At 40.5% G+C, this 25,874-nt stretch overlaps 1 protein-coding gene across 1 annotated transcript in view; it reads right to left on the reverse strand.

Moving 5' to 3' along the window:
* The window catches only part of TRPM1 (transient receptor potential cation channel subfamily M member 1), a 125,837-nt gene that overhangs the window by 98,310 nt on the left and 1,653 nt on the right, over nucleotides 1-25,874 (reverse strand). The window contains exons 2-3 of the mRNA XM_072869546.1: nucleotides 25,633-25,755; nucleotides 577-684 (exon numbers count right to left, since the gene is read on the reverse strand). Of these exons, the coding sequence (XP_072725647.1) occupies nucleotides 577-579 (3 nt within the window). The 5' untranslated portion in view covers nucleotides 580-684; nucleotides 25,633-25,755. The remainder of the gene's footprint in view (nucleotides 1-576; nucleotides 685-25,632; nucleotides 25,756-25,874) is intronic.

A 25,874-nucleotide genomic window follows, 5' to 3' on the forward strand; every position in this document is an offset into this window, starting at 1 on the left:
TGGCCTTACTATTAACATGAATGAGACCTAAATGATGGGTACGTTTACAAAGTTATGAGGAGGAACAGAAATCAAACCAGCCAAACAAAAAATTCCAAAGCTCTATGTCCCTAAAGACAATGGAAAAAAATACAAAAGTTTTACATTTTCAAGTTCTGAAGAAGCTTAAACACTTCATGAAATCATGATGTTTTTCCTTGGCAGTATGATAATTTTCCAGGCAAAGTGCATTTCTTATTTGCAAAAAAAAAAGCTTTATAACTTTGCAATACAGAGCTTGACATCTTTCTTAGGTGTGAATAGCTGCAACTCAAATAACGAAGAGCATTTAGAGAATTTTACACCATTTTTACAGAACTCTATTTAAAACTTCCTGTGTACAACAAAACTGATAGTGGGAGCACCATGTCTTCAATTCCCTTTGACAGTTCACACTTCAGTTCTACACTGCAGTACATTATTGCTTTATCTCAGTTATAGGTCTTAGCCATTACGTACTTCAACAGTTCTTGGTTCTTTAGTTTCTATCCCTGAAATGAAGCGTAGACAGAATATTGTTCAGTGCTGGTTACCTACCATGAGAATGAGCACACTGTAGGTTGCTGGGGACTGCTGTCTGCTGGGCGAAGAAACTTGACTTCTTTTTCTGTAAACTACATATTCTCAAAGCAATGCTGTAGTAACCTAGGCAAAAGCATATTTGGATTAAAAATTTAAGAGTTTACACAACAAAACTCAGACAGCATGTAACTGGCAGGTGACATCTACAGAAAAGAAGTTCCATTTAGTCAATTCCACTTAAAAAACTCAGAGGAAGACTGTAGGCCACTTTGTGGTACTTTTACTTCAGCAGTGTCTGTTTATCCATTCCAAGAGTCTTTGTTATTTAGCAACTGTCTGTCCCCTCTGTCCTTCTCTTCCAAGAAAAAAAGCAGGTTTAAAGTTAAATTAAGCAGATCATGAGACATGTGGACAGAATAGAAAAGGTAAAGAATAACCCCTGCTTGTGCCAGTGGGCTTGTAAACTGGTGCCTGTGTTACCACCCTCACATATTAGAAATAGTCTGTACTGATCACATAAACAACAAAATGCATGCCAGTAGCTTCCATAACCTGCCTCGGGAGCAGAACCTGCAGAAACCCACCAGGTTTCTTTGTCACCTCACCCCTGGGGATAGACTCAGCTTCCCTATATTCGTAGAATCATAGAAAAAATTAAGTTGGAATGACTTTTGAAGCTCACCTAGTCTGACCCCCTGTTCATAGGAGAGCCAACCTAAAAGTTGGATCAAGCAGTTCAGGGCTTTGTCCAGCTGAATGCAGAAAACCTCCAAGGAGAGTGTTTCCAGTCCTCTGGGAAACCTGCTCCAGTACTCAACCATTCCCCATTGTGAGGAATTTTTTCCTTATGTCCCTTTGGAATTTCCCTTGCTGCAACTTACAGCCATTGTTTCTTCCTTCTGCACCTCTGAGAAGAATCTGGCTCCATCTTTTCTGTAACACTCCTCTACTTAGTGGAGAACTGCAACTAAATTCCTCCTTAGCCTTCTCCTCTCCAGGCTGAACAAACCCAGTTCTTCTAGCCTATATTTACATCAGGTGCTTCCATACCCTAATCATCCTGATGGCCCCCCGTAGAGACATTTTTCAATCTCTCTCCTGTACTAAGGGACTCCCAAAATGAAGACAGTACTCCAGATACAATCTCATAAGTGCTAGAGGGAATAAACATTTCTCTCTTCCTAATACAGCACAATACACAGCCTTCATCACTATGAGGGCACACTGCTGACTCATCTTCAATTTGCTGTTCACTGGGATTCCAGGCCCTATTAATGTGTGGCCTTTGCATTTGCCTTAGTAAAATTTTTTTAAGTTTGTGTTGGTCGATTCCTCCAGCTTGTTGGAGGACCCCCCCCCTTGGTATTGCTGCAAATTTCCTACAGGTGCACTCTATCCCATTTTCCAGGACACTGAAGGTGTTACACTGCATCAGCCCCTTCTGTATCACAGCATTATACCTACAAAGACATATTCAAACTGAAAATTAAAAATGAAAAAAATGTGTTCATCTCACCAGTTTAGAATTACTGCGCTGAACTGAAGCACAGCAGGATAACTTGGAGTCTGAATTTGTGATCGAGGGTGTGTCTTAGATCCTGTTATCTTAATACAGCATCCATAGAGACATCAAGAGAACAGTTTTACAACAGGCAGAAGTCCATTTAACTGCAGGCTGAGCCAGCTGAAGACTTCTTGCATACACAGGGCTAGTTGTCAGCTGTTTAACAATTTTCCATGTGGCTACATGACCATTAGTACTAACAGTGGAGCAGCCTGTGGTTGGATGGGCTTAATTTGATCACAGAAGAACACCGTGAGTTTTTCTCTTGCAGCTCTGTGGCTCCTTTCCCCTAAGTAGCCTCCAAAGTACATTAAAGGCTGCTTGTACAAGCAGAGAGCTAGTTTTCAGAGGGTTTGGAAGCACATTGGAACACATAGCAATTTAAAGCACAATCAGCTTCCATCTAAGTGAGTAGGTGTGTTACATGAGAAGTGGAAATGAAGAATACTTTATGTCACAGAAAATGGTGTTGGGAGAGAATTTTTACAGGAAAATTTATCCAGCACTGCACATTTGACATTCATGTGCTTTCAAACAATATCACAAGAAGCTCTAGTTACTATTAGCAGTGACTTCATATATGATTAATAAAACTAAATTAGTTACTTGGCTTCTTTCCCTGGTTTGAAACTACCTGGGATGGAAGAAATAGCAATACAAGAAAATGATGGCTGAGGACAGCACAAAATATTATGTGCATTAATCTGTTCTTGCCCGATATACAGTGTATTATACTTAGATTGTATTGCCTAGAACTTAGTAGCTACTTCTATTGCACTTTCTATCTTAACATTCAAGTCACTTGAACATTAAAAACCTAAACTTCAATACCTTTGGGAAGCAAGGAAGCCTTCTCATCTCTAACAAATAAGGGAGCAGCTGAGGCATGGGAAAGCTGAATTACTTGTTTATGTCTGTGTGATGTAAAAAATAAGAAGGACCTCTAGGTATGACACATCACCTTTTTTTTTTTTTCCGTTGGGTTCCCCCTCCCCCCCCACCACGTATCACTGATGGCAGTGTTGATTACCAGGAGAAAACCAGTCACAGCTCCCAGCTCGACTGGATTGCACATTTTCCTTATCCATTCATTACACATGTACTGGTAGTAGTGGATATGCACCACATGTCAGGAAGGCATTCGATAATGCCTTCCATGAAAAGGATAACAGACCCATACTTTGCACATCAATATAATTTTCTGCTTGGGCTCTCTTTTTTTTTCTATAAATATTACCCAGATAACTAATAACAGAAATCCAACTCATCATTTTACAGATAAGGAACAGTATAATTGGTTAAAGGTTCAAATATTGATAAAAAAACCTCACTAATTTTGATTGCTCAAGCTCAGACAGTTCCTGACCTAATTCTGAAAAATGCTGAACAAGCAACAGCTCCTATAATAGTAAATGGGAGCTGCCACATTTCTTCAATTCAGATTCTTGTTGCCTCAAATGACTTTTCAAAAACTGAGGCAGATAAAGGCCCTTATCCAGCATATAAGACTATCCAAATTAATCTCAGCAGGCATTTTTGAGGATCTATACCATAGTTAACAGGTATTTTTGAAAATTCAGGCCTCGATGGCATATTGTATGCCACTTCCCCATGTACAGTAATTTACTTCACATGCAAATTGCCTATTAATATAATTAGAGAGCTAGTGACATCTTACTGCTGTTCTCAAAGAGGCAGAGCTGAAAACAGGACAGTGGATCCCTTCACTACTGCGTCACATGTTCAATTTCCAACCAAGCTGAAAGAGCTGGGGGCACATTTAGAATCAGCTTGGGAGCACTCTGACAAATCACTTCCTTGTCTCATCCTAGGATTCTGCAAATGGCTAGGTCTTCCAAGCTAAGAAAAGGGAAAGAAAATCGATTTGTTGACTTCTGTTTCTTTAAAACATGGGGAGATAAAACCTGAATTCTAAAAATGGGACTACGAAGATAATAAAAAAATATATTGTATACAGATTAAACTTCGTAACTGCTTTAGGGACACTAAAACAGAATAAGCAAAGCTCTTTAAAAATAAAGCAGTGGTTCAGTTTGAATACTGAATTTAGATGCTAAGTTACTACAGACATTTCAGGCCTTCACTTAGGATAAATCTTTTTACCTGTGCAAAGTCTAGCCTAAAACACTGGCTGTGATGTTTCACTCTTGGCGGTGTTGTTTAGAATGGCAATGTTTCACTGCTCTGGGCTTTTACGAAAGCAAACTAATTATTGTTTCAGCTCCACTAATGAGCCAAAGATTGAATGTACTGTAGAGTTTTCAAATTGTTTTGTGGGCAAAAGGAGGGGAAAAGATAATTTTAAATTGTTTCTCCAGGTCTATTCATTGCTTCAACTTTCATATGAATAGCTACAGAATAGTAACAAGACAGTGGAAAGAACCTCACTCTCCGCAACGCTTGGTTCTACTGGCTTGTGCACTTAGCTACTAAACTGGTACCAAGGTTCCAAATAATTTGCATAAGGAATATGGATATTTTGCCATGAACTGCTGTCTTCAAAATGTATCATGTGACCTCAGACAGTCAGTTCAGATCAGGAAACTGGGCTAATAAATCCCTATCTCAGAAAGGCAGCTGTGGTTTAGAACAATTTTGTCTTTTTGTTCCTCTCCTGCAAACTTTCTAAAGATAGCAGTAAAAACACAGTTATTGTGAAATATTTCAGTTTTGACAAACCAATAGTTTTTGACTGAAACCTGTTTCACTCATCAATTCTCCAATCAGCTACATAAATAAAGCATTTCCATATTGAAATAAGAAATGGAGATAGATCCTCATTTGAATAAATTTGTGTAAGTTACAGGGCAGATATTGGAAATTTGAGTTTGGGGGTTTAACACAAGTATTAGTAGAACTAAACCCAGGTCCAGTTAGTTTCTCGTGAACCTGAGAATGCAGTAGCACTGGTGGAACTGATTAACCATCTTCCATTAAAAAACAGGTTTATGATGCAATATTTGGCTATTACTGTGCAGAAGAAAGAAGAACACAAAATCTGAGTTTCCATAAAAGCAACATTGTCAGTAAAACTATTGAGTTTTAGTTTTATGAGGAAAATTGGAATGTTTCCAAAAAAGTTTTCAAAAAATTTGGAAGCTACTTCTGTGGAGAAAAAAGTTGTACTTACGTACAGTATTTCTCTAGCCAATGGCATAACCAGTGGGTTAAAAAACTCATCTAGGAGAACAACAAGTAGTTCATGGGCTCTCATTCATTGTAAGAAGCAAAGCAATTTGTTATTTATTTGTCTTCAAAGCCCAATTCAACACAATATTAAGTTGTCCGTAACAGATACTGACTGAAACAGATGAGAAACATCACCAGATCTTGGACAGCAACCTAATGTGCAAAACTATATAGCATGAATTACAATTGGAAATTACTGAATTGCTATAAGAGGAGTAAAAGCCTCCTCCCTCTCCTACGTGTAGAAATTAGCTCTGGAATTGATGAATTCAGGGCCTGTATCTGCCTGGTTACTTTGAAAGAAGCACAGGTAGCCTGTCGTCCTTGGATCAAGTAAATTTCTAGTCCTCTTGCCTTTAGTGGTATGCAAAGAATTGAAGAGAAGAAGCTTGGAAGGGAATTATAAAAACCTGAATTCAGTCCAGCTGTTCAGAGAATACAGGCCATGCAGAGCTGGAGATCCTCAGTAACTGGTATGGAACAACGTAAGTGTGCCAGCAGCCTAGTCATATTGTCCTATATTACTCTAGATACCAACCTGAGTCTTTAAAAACATTCTAGTATTTCACATCTACTTTAAGGATAATGACAACAAATTAATTACAATGATGTTCATTCACGCTCAGCACACTTATAAGTAACTTTCCTTTTAGATAGGCAGAAAAACAGAACTCTTTCCAGTCCTCACAGTTGTAGTAATACAATAAATTAGATGACAGAAAGGATTACACTGCACTTTGTGTGATTATTTTACAGACCAGCTTTGCTGCAACCTTCTCCATTTTCTGTGCATCATCAGCCCTGAGCAAGGACTTCTCACTGGACTCAGACTTGTCTATGTGACAAAACACTTCCTTGTAGTTAATTAAAATACCTATTAGCCTAGACTGACAAATTATAAAAAGTACTAACAGAGTATTCACCCCTGGATGACCATTACGATCAGTTTGCCTGAATAATCAGGTCAAGATATTTCTTCATTTTCTCTATACTTTCATTATTTTCCAAGCACTCTGTTTATACTCAAACAATTAGATGTGGTAAATAAAATGCCTTTAAATATTTCCTGTTAAATGCAGTTTGAATTTTTATTCTCCAAGGCCTAAAACATGGCTGAAACTGTCTGTACATTAATACAGTTGCTTTTGCTCTGTAATAAAAATGGAATGCTGGCCCTGTTATTCCAACAACAAATTGGAGCTAGAGGGGAGCACCAAGAGTCCCTTGTGCTGGGCAGACTGGAAAGATGTTGGGGGCCTTGTGGGTATGAGCAGGGTGACCCTAGATCCAAAATGCAAAAAAGACTGATTTCAGAAGTAGAACCATTGCCATTGGTGGTGGCCCCCCACTGAAAATGAGATTCATGCCAGGTGACTGTAATGTATACTGTATAGATATAGACAGCAATCAGCTTCAGCCTCACAATCCTAAAAGCAAAGCGGATTTTGACATAGATTTTGGTGAGGATAGGATCTCATGACAGTAACAGTTCTTTTTCATTTCAGCTGAGCAAAAATTTGTCATTGTTTCAGTATTCAGTACACCACTTTTTTCAATGCAATACTGTGGTCTCAAACAAAGCTAGTTAAATAAATCCAGAACATTTCCATATCTACCAGCAACTAAAATAAAGACTGAAAGAAAGAATGTCTCTTACTTAGCTAGTAACAGAGGACTTGAAAAGATAGTGAAGAAAAAGAGAGAGCTGAAGAATTAAATCATAAAAAAAATGAGTAATTTAAATACAAGTAAGCATTGAAGCCTTGCACCCGCACCTCTAGATACTAGCCCACAAAACTCCACTGATCCGAGAACTGAAAGAATGAGCCTGTAACTTTGGAAGGAAGTAGCTTATTTCTGCTTCCCACCACAAGACAACATCTCCAACCAGTGACAAAAGCCCACTCCCTGCTTGAGTAAACAAGGAAGGTCTGAGTAGCAGGTGCACTGGAAATCTACTCATATTCAACATACTAAATAATGAAACAAGGTTTCCTACTGTGCTCCATCATTCCGGAGACAGAGGAAGCAACTGCTTCTTGTTGGGAGATAACTGAATCACTATCAGTTCTAAAAAGGGGGAAGGACAGACTTCCATTAGATGCTTTGTTAATGTTATCAGTTCTCTTATTCATAGCATTGAGTTTCATTGTGAAATTCCAAATACATAGTTACTAGTGCCACATCCATTTGATATCTTCAATGGTAAATACTTCTTCCACCATTTGGCAACTTGGGTCTCACTCTCACAAGTAACACTTTTTTTAGTATCACCACCTCCACCTGGTGGATATTCTGCAGCATATATTTTCTTGAAGGGAAAGAACAGGATTTTCTAATACAGGGGGGTTTTTGTCCTCCCTTTCGAAATATAAGCATTAAAATGTCTAATATTTAATTCCTTTTACATTATATTAGCTGGTGGGAAAGGTCAAATATGCTGAAATGTCCATCTTTATTCACAATTAATTGTCCAAGAGAGGTTTAAAAACCTCTCTGTAAGAAAAGGAATTTAATTGGCCAGTGACCTTTCCTAAACCATAACGTACTGGTATTGCACATAATCATGTTGGCTCTGATTGTGAAAATTGCTTTTCAAATGAGAAAAATAAATAAAATACATAAAATAAATTGGGACCGGTTAGTAATAATGGCAACTGTAACCTAGAGAAGACCTAGAAATGTGCATATGCAATACATTTTGATGCAAGAAGAAGAAGACAATATGAAGTATGAGTTAGCTGCAAGATAAAAGTAAACATAAGGTGTAGAACAGGTTTAGAAGTAAAGTAAGGAACTGAGAATCAGAACATCTCTTCCTGGCCCTGATTTTCTATGGGACCATGTGCAAGTCACCCCATACCTTTAATACCTTGGTTTCTCTATCTGAACAAAAGAAGCAATCATATAAACCTATGCAAAGACTTTTAATTCCCTGATATTTGTAAAATCATCTGGAGTCCTTGGACAGATGCAAATATGATTATTGTTTGCAAAGTACTTGAGCAAACATCGCTACATTTTCACAAGAACATTCTCAACTGTACTGACAAGCCCACAGTTCTTCACAGTAATGAGTTCAAAAATTTTGCAAGATGTTCAAAGTACTTTGCCAGCATTAATGAAACTTACCAAAAGAGAAAGAAAGGAAACCTCAGCTGAACTTTCAAGGGTGTTCATTTAAAAGGGTGGGCTACACAAACCAAACATCTCGTTTCAGAGTTCACACCACCAGAAGTAAGAAAAACAAAGGAGGAGAAATACAAACATACTAGCATTGATCCCCCTTCCCTGCATTATAACTCTAGCACTTAATTTCAGTTATCAGGTCCCTCTATTTCAGTTAAATTTACCTATCACAGATGATGCAGTCAGGAAACACAGTTCTGTAATTTAGCACACATCAGTGAGCAATGAATCAGCATCTCCTATATGGTCTTGTCTGGCAGAGCTTACCACCTCTCAGTGTATTGCTGGTCCCTATTTATTCTCATTGCTTAACTCATTGAGTCCTGTGACACAGCCCTCAGACTATTACCCTCTACTGCTCTTCCATGTCGGGGGCGATGAAGCCACAACACGAAGTCCTAGGGCAATCAAAAGAGACTCCAGGGCCTTGGGACGGCTAGTAAGGGACTCCTGAGCACAGGTTTTCTCCTCTCTACTTCCAGTTGTGGGAAGTGACACTAGAAAGAACAGAGGTACGCAATCTATTAACTCATGGCTCCGTGGCTGGTGTCATCGCCACAATTTTGGTTTTTTTTATAATGGGATGGCCTACATAGCACCAGGTTTGCTAGCATCTGATGGGATTCATCTTGCTCAAAGGGGAAAGAGAATCTTTGCTCAGGAGCTTGCAGAGCTCATCGACAGAGGTTTAAACTAGACTCGAAGTGGGAGGGGGATAATATCAGGCTTGCCCGAGAGATGCTGAGGGACGATGTGCCACGGTTAGAGGGAGCGGGTGCTAGTGAGGGCACTCAGCCTGTGTCTCTGAGATCTGCGGTGTACACTGGGGCACAGCTGAAGTTGTACAGAGTTGAGCTAGGGGATACTAAGGCAATAGGAGCCAAGAGGGAAACACCAGTGAAACACCTCAAAGCACACAAGAGGTGTTCCTCTATGGAGAAACGGACGACAGCCCAGCTCAAGTGCATCTACACCAATGCACGCAGCATGGGCAACAAGCAAGAGGAGCTGGAAGCCATTGTACACCAGGAAAACTATGATATAGTTGCCATCACAGAAACATGGTGGGATGACTTGCACAACTGGAGTGCGGCAATGGATGGCTATAAACTCTTCAGGACAGATAGGCAAGGCAGGAGAGGCGGTGGGGTAGCCCTGTATGTTAGGGAGTGTTTGGATAGTTTAGAGTGATGTTTAGAGTATAGTTTAGTGATGATAGGGTTGAGTGTCTATGGGTAAGAATCAGGGGGAAGGCCAACAAGGCAGATATTGTGGTGGGAGTCTGTTACAGACCACCCAACCAGGATGAGGAGACTGACAAACTATTCTATAAGCAGCTGGGAGAAGCCTCACGATCGCTAGCCCTTGTTCTTGTGGGGGACTTCAACCTACCGGATGTCTGCTGGAAATACAATACAGCAGACAGGAAACAGCCTAGGAGGTTCCTGGAGTGTGTGGCAGATAACTTCCTGACACAGCTGGTGAGTGAGCCAACTAGGCAAGGTGCCCTGCTGGACCTCTTGTTCACAAACAGAGAAGGACTTGTGAGCAATGTGATGGTTGGAGGCTGTCTTGGGCAGAGTGATCATGAAATGATAAAGTTTTCGATTCTTGGAGAAGTGAGGAGGGGAGTCAGCAGAAGTGCCACCTTAGACTTCCGGAGGGCAGACTTTGGCCTATTTAGGAGACTGGTTGACAGAGTCCCCTGGGAGGCAGCCCTAAAGGGCAAAGGAGTCCAGGAAGGCTGGACATTATTTAAGGAGGAAGTCCTAAAGGCACAAGAGCAGGCTGTCCCCAGGTGCCAAAAGACGAGCTGGCGGGGAAGAAGACTGCCTGGCTGAATAGAGAGCTCTGGCTCGAACTCAAGAAAAAGAGGAGAGTCTATGACCTCTGGAAGAAGGGGCAGGCAAGTCAAGAGGACTACAAAGGTGTTGCGAGGTGGTACAGGGAGAAAATTAGAAGGGCCAAAGCCCAACTAGAACTTAATCTGGCTACTGCCGTAAAAGACAACAAAAAATACTTCTTCAAATACATCAGCAGCGAAAGGAGAGCTAAGGAGAATCTCCAGCCTCTAGTAGACGGGGGAGGGAACACAGTGACAAAGGATGAGGAAAAGGCTGAGGGACTTAATGCCTTCTTCACCTCAGTCTTTAATAGTAGGGCCAATTGTTCTCTGGTTACCCAGCCCCCCCGAGTCAGAAGACAGGGATGGGGACCAGAATGGAACCCCCATAATCCAGGGGGAAATGGTTAGTGACCTGCTGCACCACTTAGACACTCACAAGTCTATGGGGCCTGATGAGATCCACCCGAGAGTACTGAAGGAACTGGCAGAAGTGCTCACCAAGCCGCTTTCCATCATTTACCAGCAGTCCTGGCTAACTGGGGAGGTCCCAATTGACTGGAGATTAGCGAAGGTGACACCCATCTACAAGAAGGGCTGGAAGGAGGACCCGGGGAACTACAGGCCTGTCAGCCTGACCTCGGTACCGGGGAAGCTGATGGAGCAGATCATCCTGAGTGCCATCACACGGCATGTAGAGGATAACCAAGGGATCAAGCCCAGCCAGCAGGGGTTTAGGAAAGGCAGGTCCTGCTTGACCAACCTGATCTCCTTCTACGACAAGGTGACCCGCCTAGGGGATGAGGGAAAGGCTGTGGATGTTGCCTACCTAGACTTCAGTAAAGCCTTTGACATGGTTTCCCACAGCATTCTCCTGGAGAAACTGGCGGCTCATGGCTTGGACAGGTGTACTCTTCGCTGGGTAAAGAACTGGCTGGATGGCCGGGCCCAAAGAGTGGTGGTGAATGGAGTTTACTCCAGTTGGTGGCCGGTCACAAGTGGTGTTCCCCAGGGCTCTGTGTTGGGGCCAGTTCTGTTTAATATCTTTATCAATGATCTGGACGAAGGGATCGAGTGCACCCTCAGAAAGTTTGCAGACGACACCAAGTTGTGCGGGAGTGTTGACCTGCTTGAGGGGAGGAAGGCTCTACAGAGGGACCTGGACAGGCTGGATCAATGGGCTGGGGCCAGTTGTATGAGGTTCAACAAGGCTAAGTGCAAGGTCCTGCCCTTGGGCCACAGCAACCCCATGCAACGCTACAGGCTTGCGGAAAAGTGGCTGGAAAGCTGCCCGGCAGAGAAGGACCTGGGAGTGTTGGTTGACAGCCAGCTGACTATGAGCCAGCAGTGTGCCCAGGTGGCCAAGAAAGCCAATGGCATCCTGGCTTGCATCAGAAATGGTGTGGCCAGCAGGACTAGGGAAGTGATCGTGCCCCTGTACTCGGCGCTAGTGAGGCCGCACCTCGAATACTGTGTTCAGTTTTGGGCCCCTCACTACAAGAAAGACATGGAGGGGCTGGAGCGTGTCCAAAGAAGGGCAATGAGGCTGGTGAAGGGTCTAGAGCAGAAGTCTTATGAGGAGCGGCTGAAGGAACTGGGGTTGTTTAGCCTGGAGAAAAGGAGGCTCAGGGGAGACCTTATTGCCCTCTACAACTACCTGAAAGGAGGTTGTAGAGAGGTGGGGGTTGGTCTCTTCTCCCAGGTAACAAGTGATAGGACGGGAGGAAATGGCCTCAAGTTGCACCAGGGGAGGTTTAGATTGGATATTAGGAAAAACTTCTTGACCAAAAGGGTTGTCAAGCATTGGAACAGGCTGCCCAGGGAAGTGGCTGAGTCACCATCCCTGGAGGTATTTAAAAGACGTTTGGATGAGGTGCTCATGAACATGGTTTAGTGGTGGTCTTGGTAGTGTTAGGTTTACGGCTGGACTCGATGGTCTTAAAGGTCTTTTCCAACCTATACGATTCTGTGATTCTGTGATTCCAGTGAGTTTTAGCATTAGGCTGGATGTTTTCTGATTGCAGTGTTTTACCTTCTGTTGACAGGTATTTGTTAAGAAAGGAAATGTGCATCAAAGTAGTGAAACCTAATTAAATTGAGAGAGATTTTAAGAAGCCAATTAGGAGAAAAATTCATTGCTCTCATCTGCCTACCAAGTACTCGATAAAAACACAACTGTGCTTTTTGCTGACAATCTATGTAGAAGAATAGGGCAAACCTGTAACGTTTTTACTGATCTCCTAGGGATTGCCAACAGGAGTTTCTGTAATGTTCATGCTAGAGAAAGACAACACCACGCACTCTCATTCACAGACTGTCAGGAGCACCTCATTCCTTTTATCTGTTGATTATGACATTAGCTCCAGTTCACACTCAATGGTGAGATGTGCCAAGTTAATAGTAAGAAACAAAAAGCTTCTGGGCAGCTACAGATCACTACCCTACCAGCAACATCTAGACCTAACAGCCACCAGGCTGCCATGCCCTCTTACTGTGAGAGGCAAATAAAAGTTAGCTGTGACAGACTCATTATCCAGGCCTCTGTCCAGAAGCAATTATACAGAGAAGTCCCACCTTTACCAGCTCCTTCAATTACAGGTTTTCTGTTTCTGCTAGGAACATTTATCACTGTAATACATTCCAGCTGACCAACTTGTGTCACACCAATCTCCAGAGATCTGACAGATGATGGTGGATTTTCTTTGCTACTTCCTAAATTTCAACAAGTGACATTGATAAGGGGATACATAATGGGGCGAGGACTTCACTTTTTTCCTCTTTCATAGTCAATCTCCTAACAGTTTTGTAGTCAGGATCACATCAGTTAGCCATCTCCCTCTCCTGACTATAATGTCTCAGAGACACCAATAAAGACAAAAACTGCTCCAAAATACACATGCTAGAGTCAAGTGAGCAAAGCAAGACAATCAAAAACTACGATCCCACCTGACCTTGCAGTAATAGGATCACATCAAGATTAGTTTATGTCATAGATTAAGCCCACTGAAGTAAACTAATCTTTCTGCAGTCAGCTAAGACTATATGTTTACTCACCATGCTGGGAAAAACTCAGGAGTGTAAAATGCGTTTTTCCCAGCATGGTGAAAAAAGATGGAAGAGACCATCTAGACTGCAGCTACATGAATGTTTAGCGCACTTACTGCTGCACTAGTGACCTTAAGGTGGCTTCAGAAAGGAAAAGCTCTTTAAACAAGTTTTTAAACTACATCGTGTGATTGATGAAAAAAAAGTATATTCAAGTCAGCACAGCACTGTTATACTAAAAGGCTCTTATAGACTACTAATTCACTTTTGGGCAATCAACTTTTTGTCTGAGCAAAGCAGCACAGACAGCTTCCAGAAGAGAGAAATTCTGCACATCAGCACAAAGACGCCTTGCAGGCAGTGGGACAGCCTTCCTTTGGCTGTCAGAGAAATATTCTATTCAGGCTGCAAGCAACAGGAAGCTCTGAGCTGTGGCAGCTCTGAGCAGGAACAGCATAACTACTGTGCTTCTCTGCCCATGAATACAGCAGCTGGTGACTCTGCTTAACTGCAGATGTACTAGCCCACTTCTGTCCTGCCATCAGTCCCTTTGCACAGCTATCGCCAGAGCACCACACTACAAAATGGGTGTTTGTTCCCCGCTGACTACTATCAAACTACTACTTGCCCAATCAGTAAGAGTAATGGCATTTGTCCATCTGCATCTGGGGAATAAGGTACATCTGGGGGCATTTTCTTCCTCATAGGAAGTTCCTTTCTAGTGAATAGATCACACTTCTCTAGAAAATGTATTTACCAGTCTGCATATCTTTAGGAGCTGTCCATTCTGCCATCTCAGTCCAGGCTGCTCACAATCCTTTTGTACACTTCCTTCTCTCCTTCACCTCTATTAATTAAAATGTATTCCAGGATATCTGTTTTGAATTCTCATCAAAATATCAACATCTGACTGAAAGAGGGACTGGGGGAATTAATACAGAAATAAAACATGTTTTGGCAGCATTTCCTCACATGCCTTTGGTTTTCTACTCATGGAAACAATCACAGCCCAACGTCTCCAGATAACATGGCTAACAGTTGTACCTGTGAAAACACAATAACCAAGATGCTGAGCTGACACCAAAGATACTGTTTTACTGAAGGCATAGTATAAGTGGGACCAAAAACAGGCTGTGCAAACCTCTGGGTAGTCACCACTGCAGAAGCACCAGAACAGCAAGGTCCCCGCATAGGAGAGTAACCGCCTGTCTCTGTGTCACCATCATACTACTGCTGCCTAATTTACCCAGCTGGTCTATTTTGATTTTGATTTTATTTTATTTTTAAAGAGCTCCTGGCTCAGAGATAAAAGTGCAAAATTTAAAATTAACATATCCACTTACTGTTTGCAAACATACATACACATATCCAGTCAATATATTCCTGCTTATTAGTCTACTTGAAGCTTTCCCTACATGTCCTCAAGAAATTTCATCTTCATGTGCTACAGGACAACAGAAGTGCAACAAATGAAGTCTTCAAAAAATATCTTATGAGTAGATAGTGTCTTGAGAGCAAATTCATAAATAATGAAGTCCAAGACTAATTTGACAGAAGATGAAGAGAACTTCATCTAACTACCAGAAGAAATTTTAGTTCAGCAAGAAGTACCGTGTTTTGTGCTGTGCAACAGAACATGTTGCTTTTTACCTTAGCAATTACTACAACCTTCTGGGCCCAATTCTACATACTTTACAGGTGTTGAATTCTCCACATAAAATTTACCATAGTTCAGAAACAAAAGCAGTGGATATTTAGGACTTAGGGGAGAGTTAAGCATAGACTGGCTTTATGCCGGCCCTCAGCAGTAGGCTGAATTCCACCTTTAATGAAGTCGATATGAACTAGGCTTTTCCAGGATCTGCAGGATTGGGCCTGCTGTTAAATTAGAAAACTGTTATATTGTTTCACTGCAGCCAAGTAATTCTCAGCATACACACATTTTATTCATTTATTTATTAGTAGGGAATAAGCAGATACAATAGGAATCAACCAAAAGGACAAAATAATGCAGTTATCACATGGTTGTATACCTGTCAAATGATTCCATTTAGCTCTTTGCATGTGCAGGCATTAATCACCTCTTTGCTCTCTGTCTGTACAGTATCTAGCTCAACAGGGTCCATGCCTTAGCATTCTGAGATCTTACCAAAAATTATTAAATCAGTACCACCACATGCTTAAGGTCTTTGTTTTTAATCAAATCCATTTGGAAAGTAAGTGTACATTACCTTCTCACTATCCACTACTCCCACAAGATTCCACTAAAAATATTAGTATTAAAAGGAGAAAACACATTCAAGGCAGTAATATTTTTGCATCAACAGGATTATTATTCCCTAATAAAATTCAGGAAACTGAACAGCAAAGGACTATTTTATGAGGACACATCTAGTTGTAACTGTGAGTGAAAAAAACCCCAAACTGAACAAGGAAGAAACATGGTGATATGGCAACTTGAATCATTAGTATTTTTAAGATGAAAACTTGGCTCAGCTTGATGCAAAAGGTTTTAAATTAGTTGTGATGGAAGTCTGACAACTGGCTTGAAATGGGAACAAGACTGAAAGCAACCATTTGTAGCTTTGAACACATGCATATGCAATTACTCCTGATGACTATATCCCTGATTGAGTCCATTTGTAGACACTTATCCTGACGATGTGTGACTCTTGCTTCCTTAGCTTAACCTACATTTTATCTGACATGTCCTTCAAGATGGATTTTTGGAAGAATTATGTTTGCCCACAACTTACTTTTGAACTTTTAATTTCCAAACTTGTGTAGTCTAAGGAAAGGGTGAAGGCACATGTTGATATCATTCAAATTGGTATTACTAGCAGAAAACTGTATTATCAAGCAAGATTTCTGCAGCAAAATTAACAAGAAATTTCAAGTAGAAAGGCAGTTTGAAGAATTTCCCATTGACATCCCTGAAACTGGTACCTAGGGCTGCAAAGAGAATGTCTGAGCTGTGTGTTTATACTTATGACACACATAGTTGCATAAATACCCAGCAAAAGAGTGAGTCCTCACAAACTAAACCAGATATAACCATGATAGACTGAGGTTTTATTGCCACCATGGAGCTCTCTTTGGTTTGGCTGATAAATAGGGAGTTGCTACATCCACATTCACTGGTGCTTCCTGGCTGCTGCACACTGCTTCAGTCCTGCAAAACTCCCAAGCTGTCATCTCAGTAACAATGAGGTGTAGGCAGTTTCTCATCTGAGCCACTCAAGGCCCAGCTGGTGACTAAGCCCACCGCCAAGCTCCACTTCAGCAACCACATAATCAATACAGATACAAGGAAAACTACTGTATTGATCTAATTTGATTTTCTGTTATGTGTTCATCTCAAAGTAAGTGTGACCATATTAGATTCCAGTGAGATGAACTGCAAATGTTCAGAAATCTATCCCTTTGCTTCAGGTCAAGGAGGACTGAAGAGATAATCATGGCAGTGCAACAAAAATAACACCAATTAGATAAAATTAGTTAATTTCAAATCTTTGCCTTGCATCTTGCTTACAGCATCAGCCATTTTTCATTCATCATCTATTTCTTTTACTGTTCTATGTATCAGCAATGTTTCCTTCTACAAGTATGAGTAGTAAAGAAACCTGAACTTTGATAAAGCACTTAACAAGTACATATCAAAAGATATGTATGTACCTCTGTACTTTTTCCTCAAGCATGTTTCAGATGGCTAAAAATTGACTTTCATTATTCATTTTGAAGATATCAAAAAGAATCCTTCTCTTCTTTTAACTACAAGAAAGACAAAGAATGTCTTTGCTTAGATAACATATTCCAGGTATAAAAAAATGTTATTGTATTAAAAGAATAGCTCAGATTTAAACTACTTAGGGTGAATCCAGGTTCAAGTGTCAGAAGACATACTGGAGGAGAGAACTACCACTTGGGAGAAAAACCCAGGTAGCTCTCATCTCACTAAACGTAGAATAAGCCTTTTTAGCATCCTGCTTTGCAAAAGACCTTTGACCGAAGCAAATGGCCACTCAAACAGTGGTAGAACAGAAGACCACATTTCTTTTCTCAGTTGTACCCAATCTGTTCATTACCTTCCTGTTTTCTTTAAAATAGAAAAATGAGAAGCACCTACCTTGTCAGACTTGAAGAAAGCACCATACCCTTAGGATATATGTTAGTTAATATAGTAAGATAATGTTTAGTTTAAAATCAAAGTATTCCCCATAGCCCTTAGCATGCAGAGGTTCTTTTAGCTCTGCTAGAGCATGTGCAAACGTCTACTCAGGGTATTAGAAAAGGCTAATTCCTAATTCCCTCAACTAAGCCTGCTTGCTGCTATGGACTACTACAGGCTTTATTCCTATTAGAGACTTACTGGTTGCTCAAGGTGACAGTGCTGTGTCACAGGTAATCGTGAAAGTGGTAAATGGTAATAATGGTAAATGGTAAAATGGTAAATGGTAAAAATGGTAAATGGTAAAAATGGTAAAAATGGTAAATGGTTTCTAAAAATTTAGCTTTGAGTACAAAGATCAAATAATTAAGTCTGTAGCCTTTTAAGCCTAAAAACCAAGCAGGTAGTTATGTTTTACTTTTCCAGTATTAGCTGATATGCAACAAAGTCACATACCCTTACCATTCACAAGCCAAACTGTCACTCAAAGAATCAATGACAGCAGATTGGAGCAGGCTGATACTACTCCCCAGATGGAAGCAATCAGAAGAAGAGGAGAAGGTCAAGCCATGTCAGAAAAAGGAGTGTTTGTGTTAATTTTTCAATTTTGGGTGTAGGCCAACTAATCTTTTCTAATTGTGTAACTTAGAACCAGGCTGATTACCAAACAATAGAGCAAATCCTAGGAGGGGTTAACACCTGTAACTGCCATCTACAGCAGGAACAAGAACAATGGTATTGATTGGAGACGTGTTGTTTGATGTTTCTTGCTACTTTGAAAAGAAACAAATACCTAGCAACCTATCTGTAATCATAATGAAACTCTCATGAAACAGCTGAAAATGTCATTATTCAGTAAGGCATTCTCCAAGGCATATGTGAGCACAGACATGGAATTTAATGAGATTTGTGCACCACAACTTGTATTTCTGTAAGGGAAATTTTGTATTTTATGTAAATTTTGGCAAAAATCTAAATGAGGCATTTTTTGTTTAGGTTGACTTCTACCATCCTGGCGTACACTGTTTAAACAAACTATATTGTGGCATTTAGCTTCAGGTAATATTGAATAATCTGTGCTCACCTGAACTACTGCATTTCATGATAGGATGTGCAGCTGGCTGCCTATCTGCCTATCTCTTTGGTGGCACGTGCTAAGTATCTCACATAATTAGTATCTCATCTGGCTGAATTGATAGGATGCCTTCTGGAAGCCACAAGAACACAATGTGACATGAATTACCCATGAAACCTGGAGAGAAACAGCATGTAAAGCTTTCCACTTCATGACTAACTTCACTATTTTAACTTTGAGCTCCTACAAAATGATTTCTTGAACCACCCCCATTTACGGGGCTTTACATTCCTCCTTAAGTTCAAATCTTAATAGGCTGTTTGAGGATCATAATGCTTCCAGCCAGTCCAGGTCTTAACAGTTCTCTGGTCTTTTCCCCCCATCCTTTCCTAATACCGATCAGTTTCTATTTCCATTTTCTAGTACACAGTCCAGACAGACTGCTTTTGATATTTAATGAGACCCTGGTCCCCGCCTGATGTTTTTAGCTAACATCTCATTACAAATGAGAAATAACAATTAAAATATTGCAACTGGACATAATTGCATCACAGACTGCAGACAAAGAATTCCATTTAGAAAACACATACATGAACTAGTAATCCCATTTTGATCAACTTCAAATTTCTCCTTAACTTCAGTAAGTCTGGTGTATCAATATCTTCCAGAAAATTAAAATATTATGAGAGCCCATACAGCAAAACCTGTAACTTGCAATTAACCACCTTCAGTTAGTGTGCAGCATTCAACTATCTACTTTACAAAGTTAAAACTATTAGATTGTGCAGCAATTTTATGTACTGATGTTAATCTTTAGACACTCCCCTGATATTCAAATTCCTTATGGTTCTATTAGAGAATACAACATGTGCTATGGAGAAACTTTGAATCATGAATAAATTCTTTAGAGGTTTTCTTCTAGCTATTTCAAGCAGGAATCTATGCAACCATGACAAAAGAGAGAGAAAGGAAAGAAAATCTGTTCTCATCGTAGCCATTCTTTCCATGGCTTCTCACTTCCTTCTTTCTGGTTTTAGAACACCGAAGAGCTCTCAGATATGGAGACATCTATGTCATAACAACAGCTAAGCCTTTTTTCAGTGGGAAGTACTACCATGCCCATGAGCCACAGTCCCTTTTTTTGCCTTTTTTCCCCCAAAGGATGTCTCATGAGAATTTAGTTAAGAACAAGAACTTTCTTAAACATATTGAGCACCTGCACCAGAAAAATCACATTCTTAACTGTAGGTACGTGATTACTTAAACAAAGCAATCTTTGCAGGACAGAGTGCCAGATAAGAAGCTGCCTTGCAAGTAAACCTTTCATTTTGCTTTTTTGTGAGAAAAAAAGATGAACTTAATGGGCAGGTGACTTTCCACAGAGATGACAAGACAGTTGTAGGAAAAGTTCTCAAAGTCTATCAGGTGTTAGTCTGTCAGTAGCCATTCAGCTCTTGTCTGAAAGGCACAGAATAGCACACTTCCTATAACCGAAATTACTCTGAGGTATGCTACTTTTGAAACAATGCTTTAGTTTCCATAACTGGGAAACCATTTAAAATTAATCTACTTCGTAATTAGCAGGCTCAAATAAGCTACCTTCAGAGTCTTATTTTCTGCACAGCAGCACATGCCAAAGTGAAAGATAGCATTATACAGATTTATATACTGTTCTAAATGTAGATGGTTTCAGTTGTTTTGCGTGTCGTAAAGCAACTAGAAAAGTAATAATTAATGCAACCACAAACAAACCTTTAATTATTCTTCACATTTTATGCGTTCTGGAGATGGATGTTCCCATCTGGTTTCTCACAGTCTCGATGACACACACTGAGTCCTTCTGTTCTAGGCACCTTTCCTTTTTTTACCTCTTTCCTGTGTATCCAGCCAAGCTTCCCTACATCATTCACATCATCAGGCTCCAGCAGATGGAGCTAGCAAGCCACTTGTTTGGCTTAGATACAAGGGAAAGATAAACAGGCATCTAGTCATTAGATTAGACTGCTATTAACAGTACTAGCTGATAAGAACTTCTGTGCAAATCAAATACCCCTCTGCGATTTGTTCTTCCTGAAGCAAAATGATGGGCAGTTTCTTCTCTACTCTCCTACTTTAAATCATTGATCTCATATCAGTACTTTGCTTATCCCTTCTTCACAGAAGCATGGAAGAAAGCAGACATGAAGAAGGCAAGGTAGCTCTGTACTTCAGTCATTTTTTCTTTTCATGGCCAAATTCACAGTTTACCAGGGATATGAATTCCCTATTTAAGTAATTACCAGTCCCAGATGTTACTAAACCGCAAAAACATGGATCTATCTTCACCTAAAAGGAAGGTGAAGTGACACATTTAATTTAGACCAATCTGGCAGCAACTCGAAAAGAAAAATAGGTCAGAACACATCTTGCTGGCACCCCAGAACAAGCCTCAAGAAGGACATGAAGATTATGGGAGAGAGAAGAGGATTAATAAACTGAATTTGCAGGGGATCCTGAACTTTCTATTGCAGAATGAGACAAAGCTTCCAACACTGAAGAGGAAGTAATATGTTCTCTGAAAGTTCTTGTGCCCTGGCTGCATCCTCAGCTAATTATTTTCTTAGCGTGCTGGCTAACAGTGCAATATGTCCCGAAGCAATGGTAATATCTAATCCACAGAGCCTTTATTAAAGATCATAAACCGAAAAAAATTCCTGCTGGAACACTGGCCTTTAAAGTGAGTCTCTGAAAATGGGAGCTACCAGCATTCAAAAATATTATTTCCCTCTACCTAACTAAAGTTAAGCCTGTGTAATAGATTCAATCAGATAACATGATCCAAAAAGATGTATTTCCATCTCCTTATACAGAACTGACTATATCCCTGCTCTCCATACTGCTTAATCTTACTCCCCTCTTTGATCTACTGGGCCATACACCTAGACAGCAACCGCCGAAGTGCAATTATACCAACAAAGGCTGGAAGGTCCAGAGCAACAATATGTGGACAACAGATTACACATTACTTGCCTCAGTAACTCTTATGGCTACATACCAATAAAGGCAGATTCTGACATGTAAGTTTATTTCTCACAGAAGCAGCCAGTGAAAGAGACTCCTGGAGATATTTTTTCAAATTAATTTTCAGGTAAATCAATGTTTTGAGAATTTTATTTTTAATACAATCAAAATTTTATCAGCTGGTGAAGGAAATGCTGCACTAACTGAAATGAGAGTAATGTAATCATGATCAGTTGAGACAGGTTGTGGATACTGATCTATTTGAACTGTATGCTGCTAGGCTGTCAGCAATGTAAGAGTAATTGATGTAGCAAAATCTAGACAATAATAAATGAAGAAAGCAGATAAATATTATTAAGAATGAACTACTGTTACAACAAAACTACATTTTACAGGACCAAAACAAGAATTCTGGCTAAGAACCCACTGCCCCTCTAAGGAGCAAAAGAAAACTGCTGAAGACAGAATAATACCATTAGCAGTATCTTGTTAGAAAATTAGACTTACAGCTGGTAATAACAGACTCTTAAAATTATTATTACATTAACTTCTGGAAAATACATAAGGAGATTTATAGTTACCGTAAAAGATGATTGCTTCACTGCTATTATAACCAGTATCAAACTCAGCCATTAAATAATGTTAACTAGAACTAGCCTAAGAAATTAAAGATTTTGACTAAGGCTCTGCTTTTAACTAGCTCAATTTAAAAAAAAAAAAAAAAAAAAAGAGAGAGAGATATGAATGTTCATTTTTGGGTTTGGTTAGTGTTCACAGGTTCACAGATTCAGAGAATGCCCAGCCACTGGTCAGGATGCTGGACACAAAGGTAATTAAACAGGTTAAGATCCCCAGGCCTTCAGACTTCTCCCAGAGCATTTGCCAATTCCCAGTGAGGCATTCAGAATGTTACAGTTACCACCCTGGCCCATCAATCTCCCTCCAACTATTCTTCCTTCTTACCAGAAGGGAAGCAGGTGCTTCACTGCATTTGCATACAGACTGAGAAGGAACTGGGTGATTCCTAAGCCAAAGACATCTCTGTGAGCAAACCTTATGGCACAACCACATGATCTCTATTTCTGAAAACCAGGTCTACCTTTTAGGCAGCTAGCCCACATACCAGCTCTACTGCTCAATGCTTTTGTTCTTAAGCTTGCATAGGGGAGAAGAATTTTTAAGTCACTGTCTTTCTCATCTGCAGGTACAGTTTGGCTTCTATCTGCTGTAAACAGACCGTTCTGTGGTCTGCACAGGTTCTTGGTGTTCCAAGCAGAAGGCAGTCAGAGCACACAGTGTTCATAACACCTCGACTGTGGCCCACGTTACAGCGCAGTCAGGCAGATACACTGGCACACAGCCATCATCTTTTCTAAAAGAGTCCAAGGAACAATCAGACAAAGGAAAATATATGCTTTCCTTCTGGAAAGGATCCTCCTAAGGGACAGCTTCCACTTGCCTATCCTTTTATGCTGCCAACATGGTACAGAGGGACCACGTATCAAAGGAAAGCTGATCTCACAGGCATTTTCAACTATGGGATGTCTTTGCTGGAAATAGGGGGGGGTGAGGATTCTGAGATGTCTTGAAGGGTTTTGGGGAGCTTGGGCAATGACTGAGGCATTTTCCATAAGCTCTGAGAGTAATTTCATAACACAATTTGAATAGTGCCAGTGTGGCCCTTACTGCAGTGAGGCAGCTAGGCAACCTAAAATGGCTGACACAAGAAACAGGGACACAGTCAACACATTGTTTATTCCTTTTCCTCCCTAGAAGATCCCTCCCAGTCACTCTGTGTGGCACTGTTGCAGGGCAGCTTTCCCTCCCATCCTGAGCACAGTTCAGTGACACAGGTAAGTCATATATGGGATGTATGATGCGATGCTTGTCCTCATTCCCTCTAAGTAGACAGCTCATGACTGAGCTCAATAGTAGTAGTATAAAGCAGAGAGGAAAAAAATAGCTCTGCCTCCTACACATTAATTAGCCTTCAAATCTCTGCAGCACATCTGTTTTGACATCTCCAGCAGTCTTATCTATGTTAGGAACTAATTAAAGTTAGGAGGAAACACTCTCACCCATACCTTAGCACATTTACCCAAGGAAAAGGGGCCTGAAAAGCCTGAAGTCAGGTAGAGCACAATATGCTGGCAGCTTCTGAGGACCCCAATGACAGTTCAGGTATAAGAGGTCTGCCAGGGACAGGACCACAGGGCACGATGTTGCTGACCTATGTCAGACATGAGATACTGTCTACATACTGTACATCTTCCTAGCTGCTGAAGCTGTCTAGAATCATAAAAGCGGAAAAGTAATTTAAGTTGTCTTCCCCCTTGCTAGGTTGCGGGTCTTGTGCTCTGCTTCTTACACCTATGTCACAGTATGGGCCAAAACTGGCATTCTAAAAAACATGACTATCAATTAAAAGGCAAGCTGATTCTTAAAAAAAAAAAAAACAAACACAGAAAGAAAGAAAATTATGGGCAGTTGGATTCCCAAGCTGACACTTTTGTTCAACAATGCTAACCAGAAGCTATTGCAATAAAAAGTTTTACTGCAACTACTACTGGAATGACTAAAATTGGAACAAGAGAGAAAAAAGTATCCTCCGTTGAAGTGGTTAGTCTTATTGTTTTATGATTTCAGCTACACAACTAGTAGCTAACTGATTATTTTAGCCATCAGCTGTGGCTTAAATGGGGTATTATGAATGCTGGCAGGCCCACTTACACATAGAGGAAACAGACTTCTGCATAGCTTGTAATCCAGAAATGAACAGATGACTCTGTGCAAAGTCTGGTTCTCCTGATCTCACACTGATGTCAGCTCCAAAACCAACATTTCCTTATTCAAATTCCTTAAACACTGGCCTACTTTCCATATTTGTATTCAGAACTAAAAAACTGGAATAAACAGAGAAATACTGTACAGGTGTTGTGCAGATCAAGATCTTTGTTCCTGCTGGGATAGGTGGGGTTTTGCACTTTAATTGTGCTGTTAAGAAGTTTACATGAGTCACTGCCTCTCCTCTCTCCTGCCTTTCTAACGGCCTTGCACTATACCAACAGGCATGTGTGTGAGGCTACCATGGGTGTAGTAAAAAGAAACTTGAAGAGTTCCCGCAGAGATACCAATGCATCTGGTGATGTTTCTAATCTTGATTTAGAATGACAACACGTAAGAAGTTGAATTGCTAATAACAACAATAAGAAGGAAAATAGGTAATAGTAATGAATCCTAGAGAATCCAAATTAGGAACTAAACAAAAGTACCCCAGCTAATCTCTCTGAGTGCTGGCACTCCAACAGTTATTTGATAGTCAAGGCAGAATAAATAATAAGCCAAAATTATTTTTTTAAATTAATCTTTTGGGAGGGGGAAGCAGGAAGGGAATGTAACTTGTCTTTGTGGAATGTTGTCAGATGAGAATTAAAATTCCAGTCTTTACTGAGGCCTCTGCTGGAATGTGCAAAACACTGGGTACATTCCCCTTGTGCACATACACACTTTGTGTTTTATTTTTCCATGGCACGCTGGTTAAAGGCTCACAGCTGCATTCTTACTTGGTTTCTCAGTAATCTTGGTACATAAACACAGTGACACCCAAAGCTGCACTTCTCAGTCCTGGTGCCTTGGCTGAAATAGAAGCCATTTGACCCAGGAGTGAGATACATCTGAAGGGCCATGCTGGGACTAGGAGGAAACTGCTGTATGGGATCATCCTAAGGTTTAGTCTGCTGCCTCCACCAAAAGCTTCTCAAACATGCTACCACAGATGGGTTAGCAAATCTTCAGTGGTCAGCAGTGGGACAGTGTGAGGCCTGATAGAGCTCTAATTTCACTTTCAAATGGTTAGAATTTGGCTTATGCTCCAAAACACCAAAACATTTGGCTTATGCTCCAAAACACAGTGTGATAGACAATGTTATTCATCATCTATCACACTGTTGATTGCAGTTATTACCCAAAGCACTTACCTTTCACAAACAATAGAGTATTCTTTCCAGGGATAGGAGAGGAGGAGGTGAGGGGAGATACTATTTTTCTTCCCATGGTAGTTTCCCAGAAAATGTAGTCTGAACACCACAGACAAGGAAGGCCTGTAGAGGGGACAAACACATCCCTTCACAACAGGACTGTTCCACAGTTCATAACAGAATTATATAGATGTTTCTCCTAATACCAAATAAACAAACTACACAGGCCACTTATTGTAGGC

Source organism: Ciconia boyciana, chromosome 8 (genome assembly GCF_034638445.1).
Source record: "Ciconia boyciana chromosome 8, ASM3463844v1, whole genome shotgun sequence".
NCBI classification, from domain to species: domain Eukaryota; kingdom Metazoa; phylum Chordata; class Aves; order Ciconiiformes; family Ciconiidae; genus Ciconia; species Ciconia boyciana.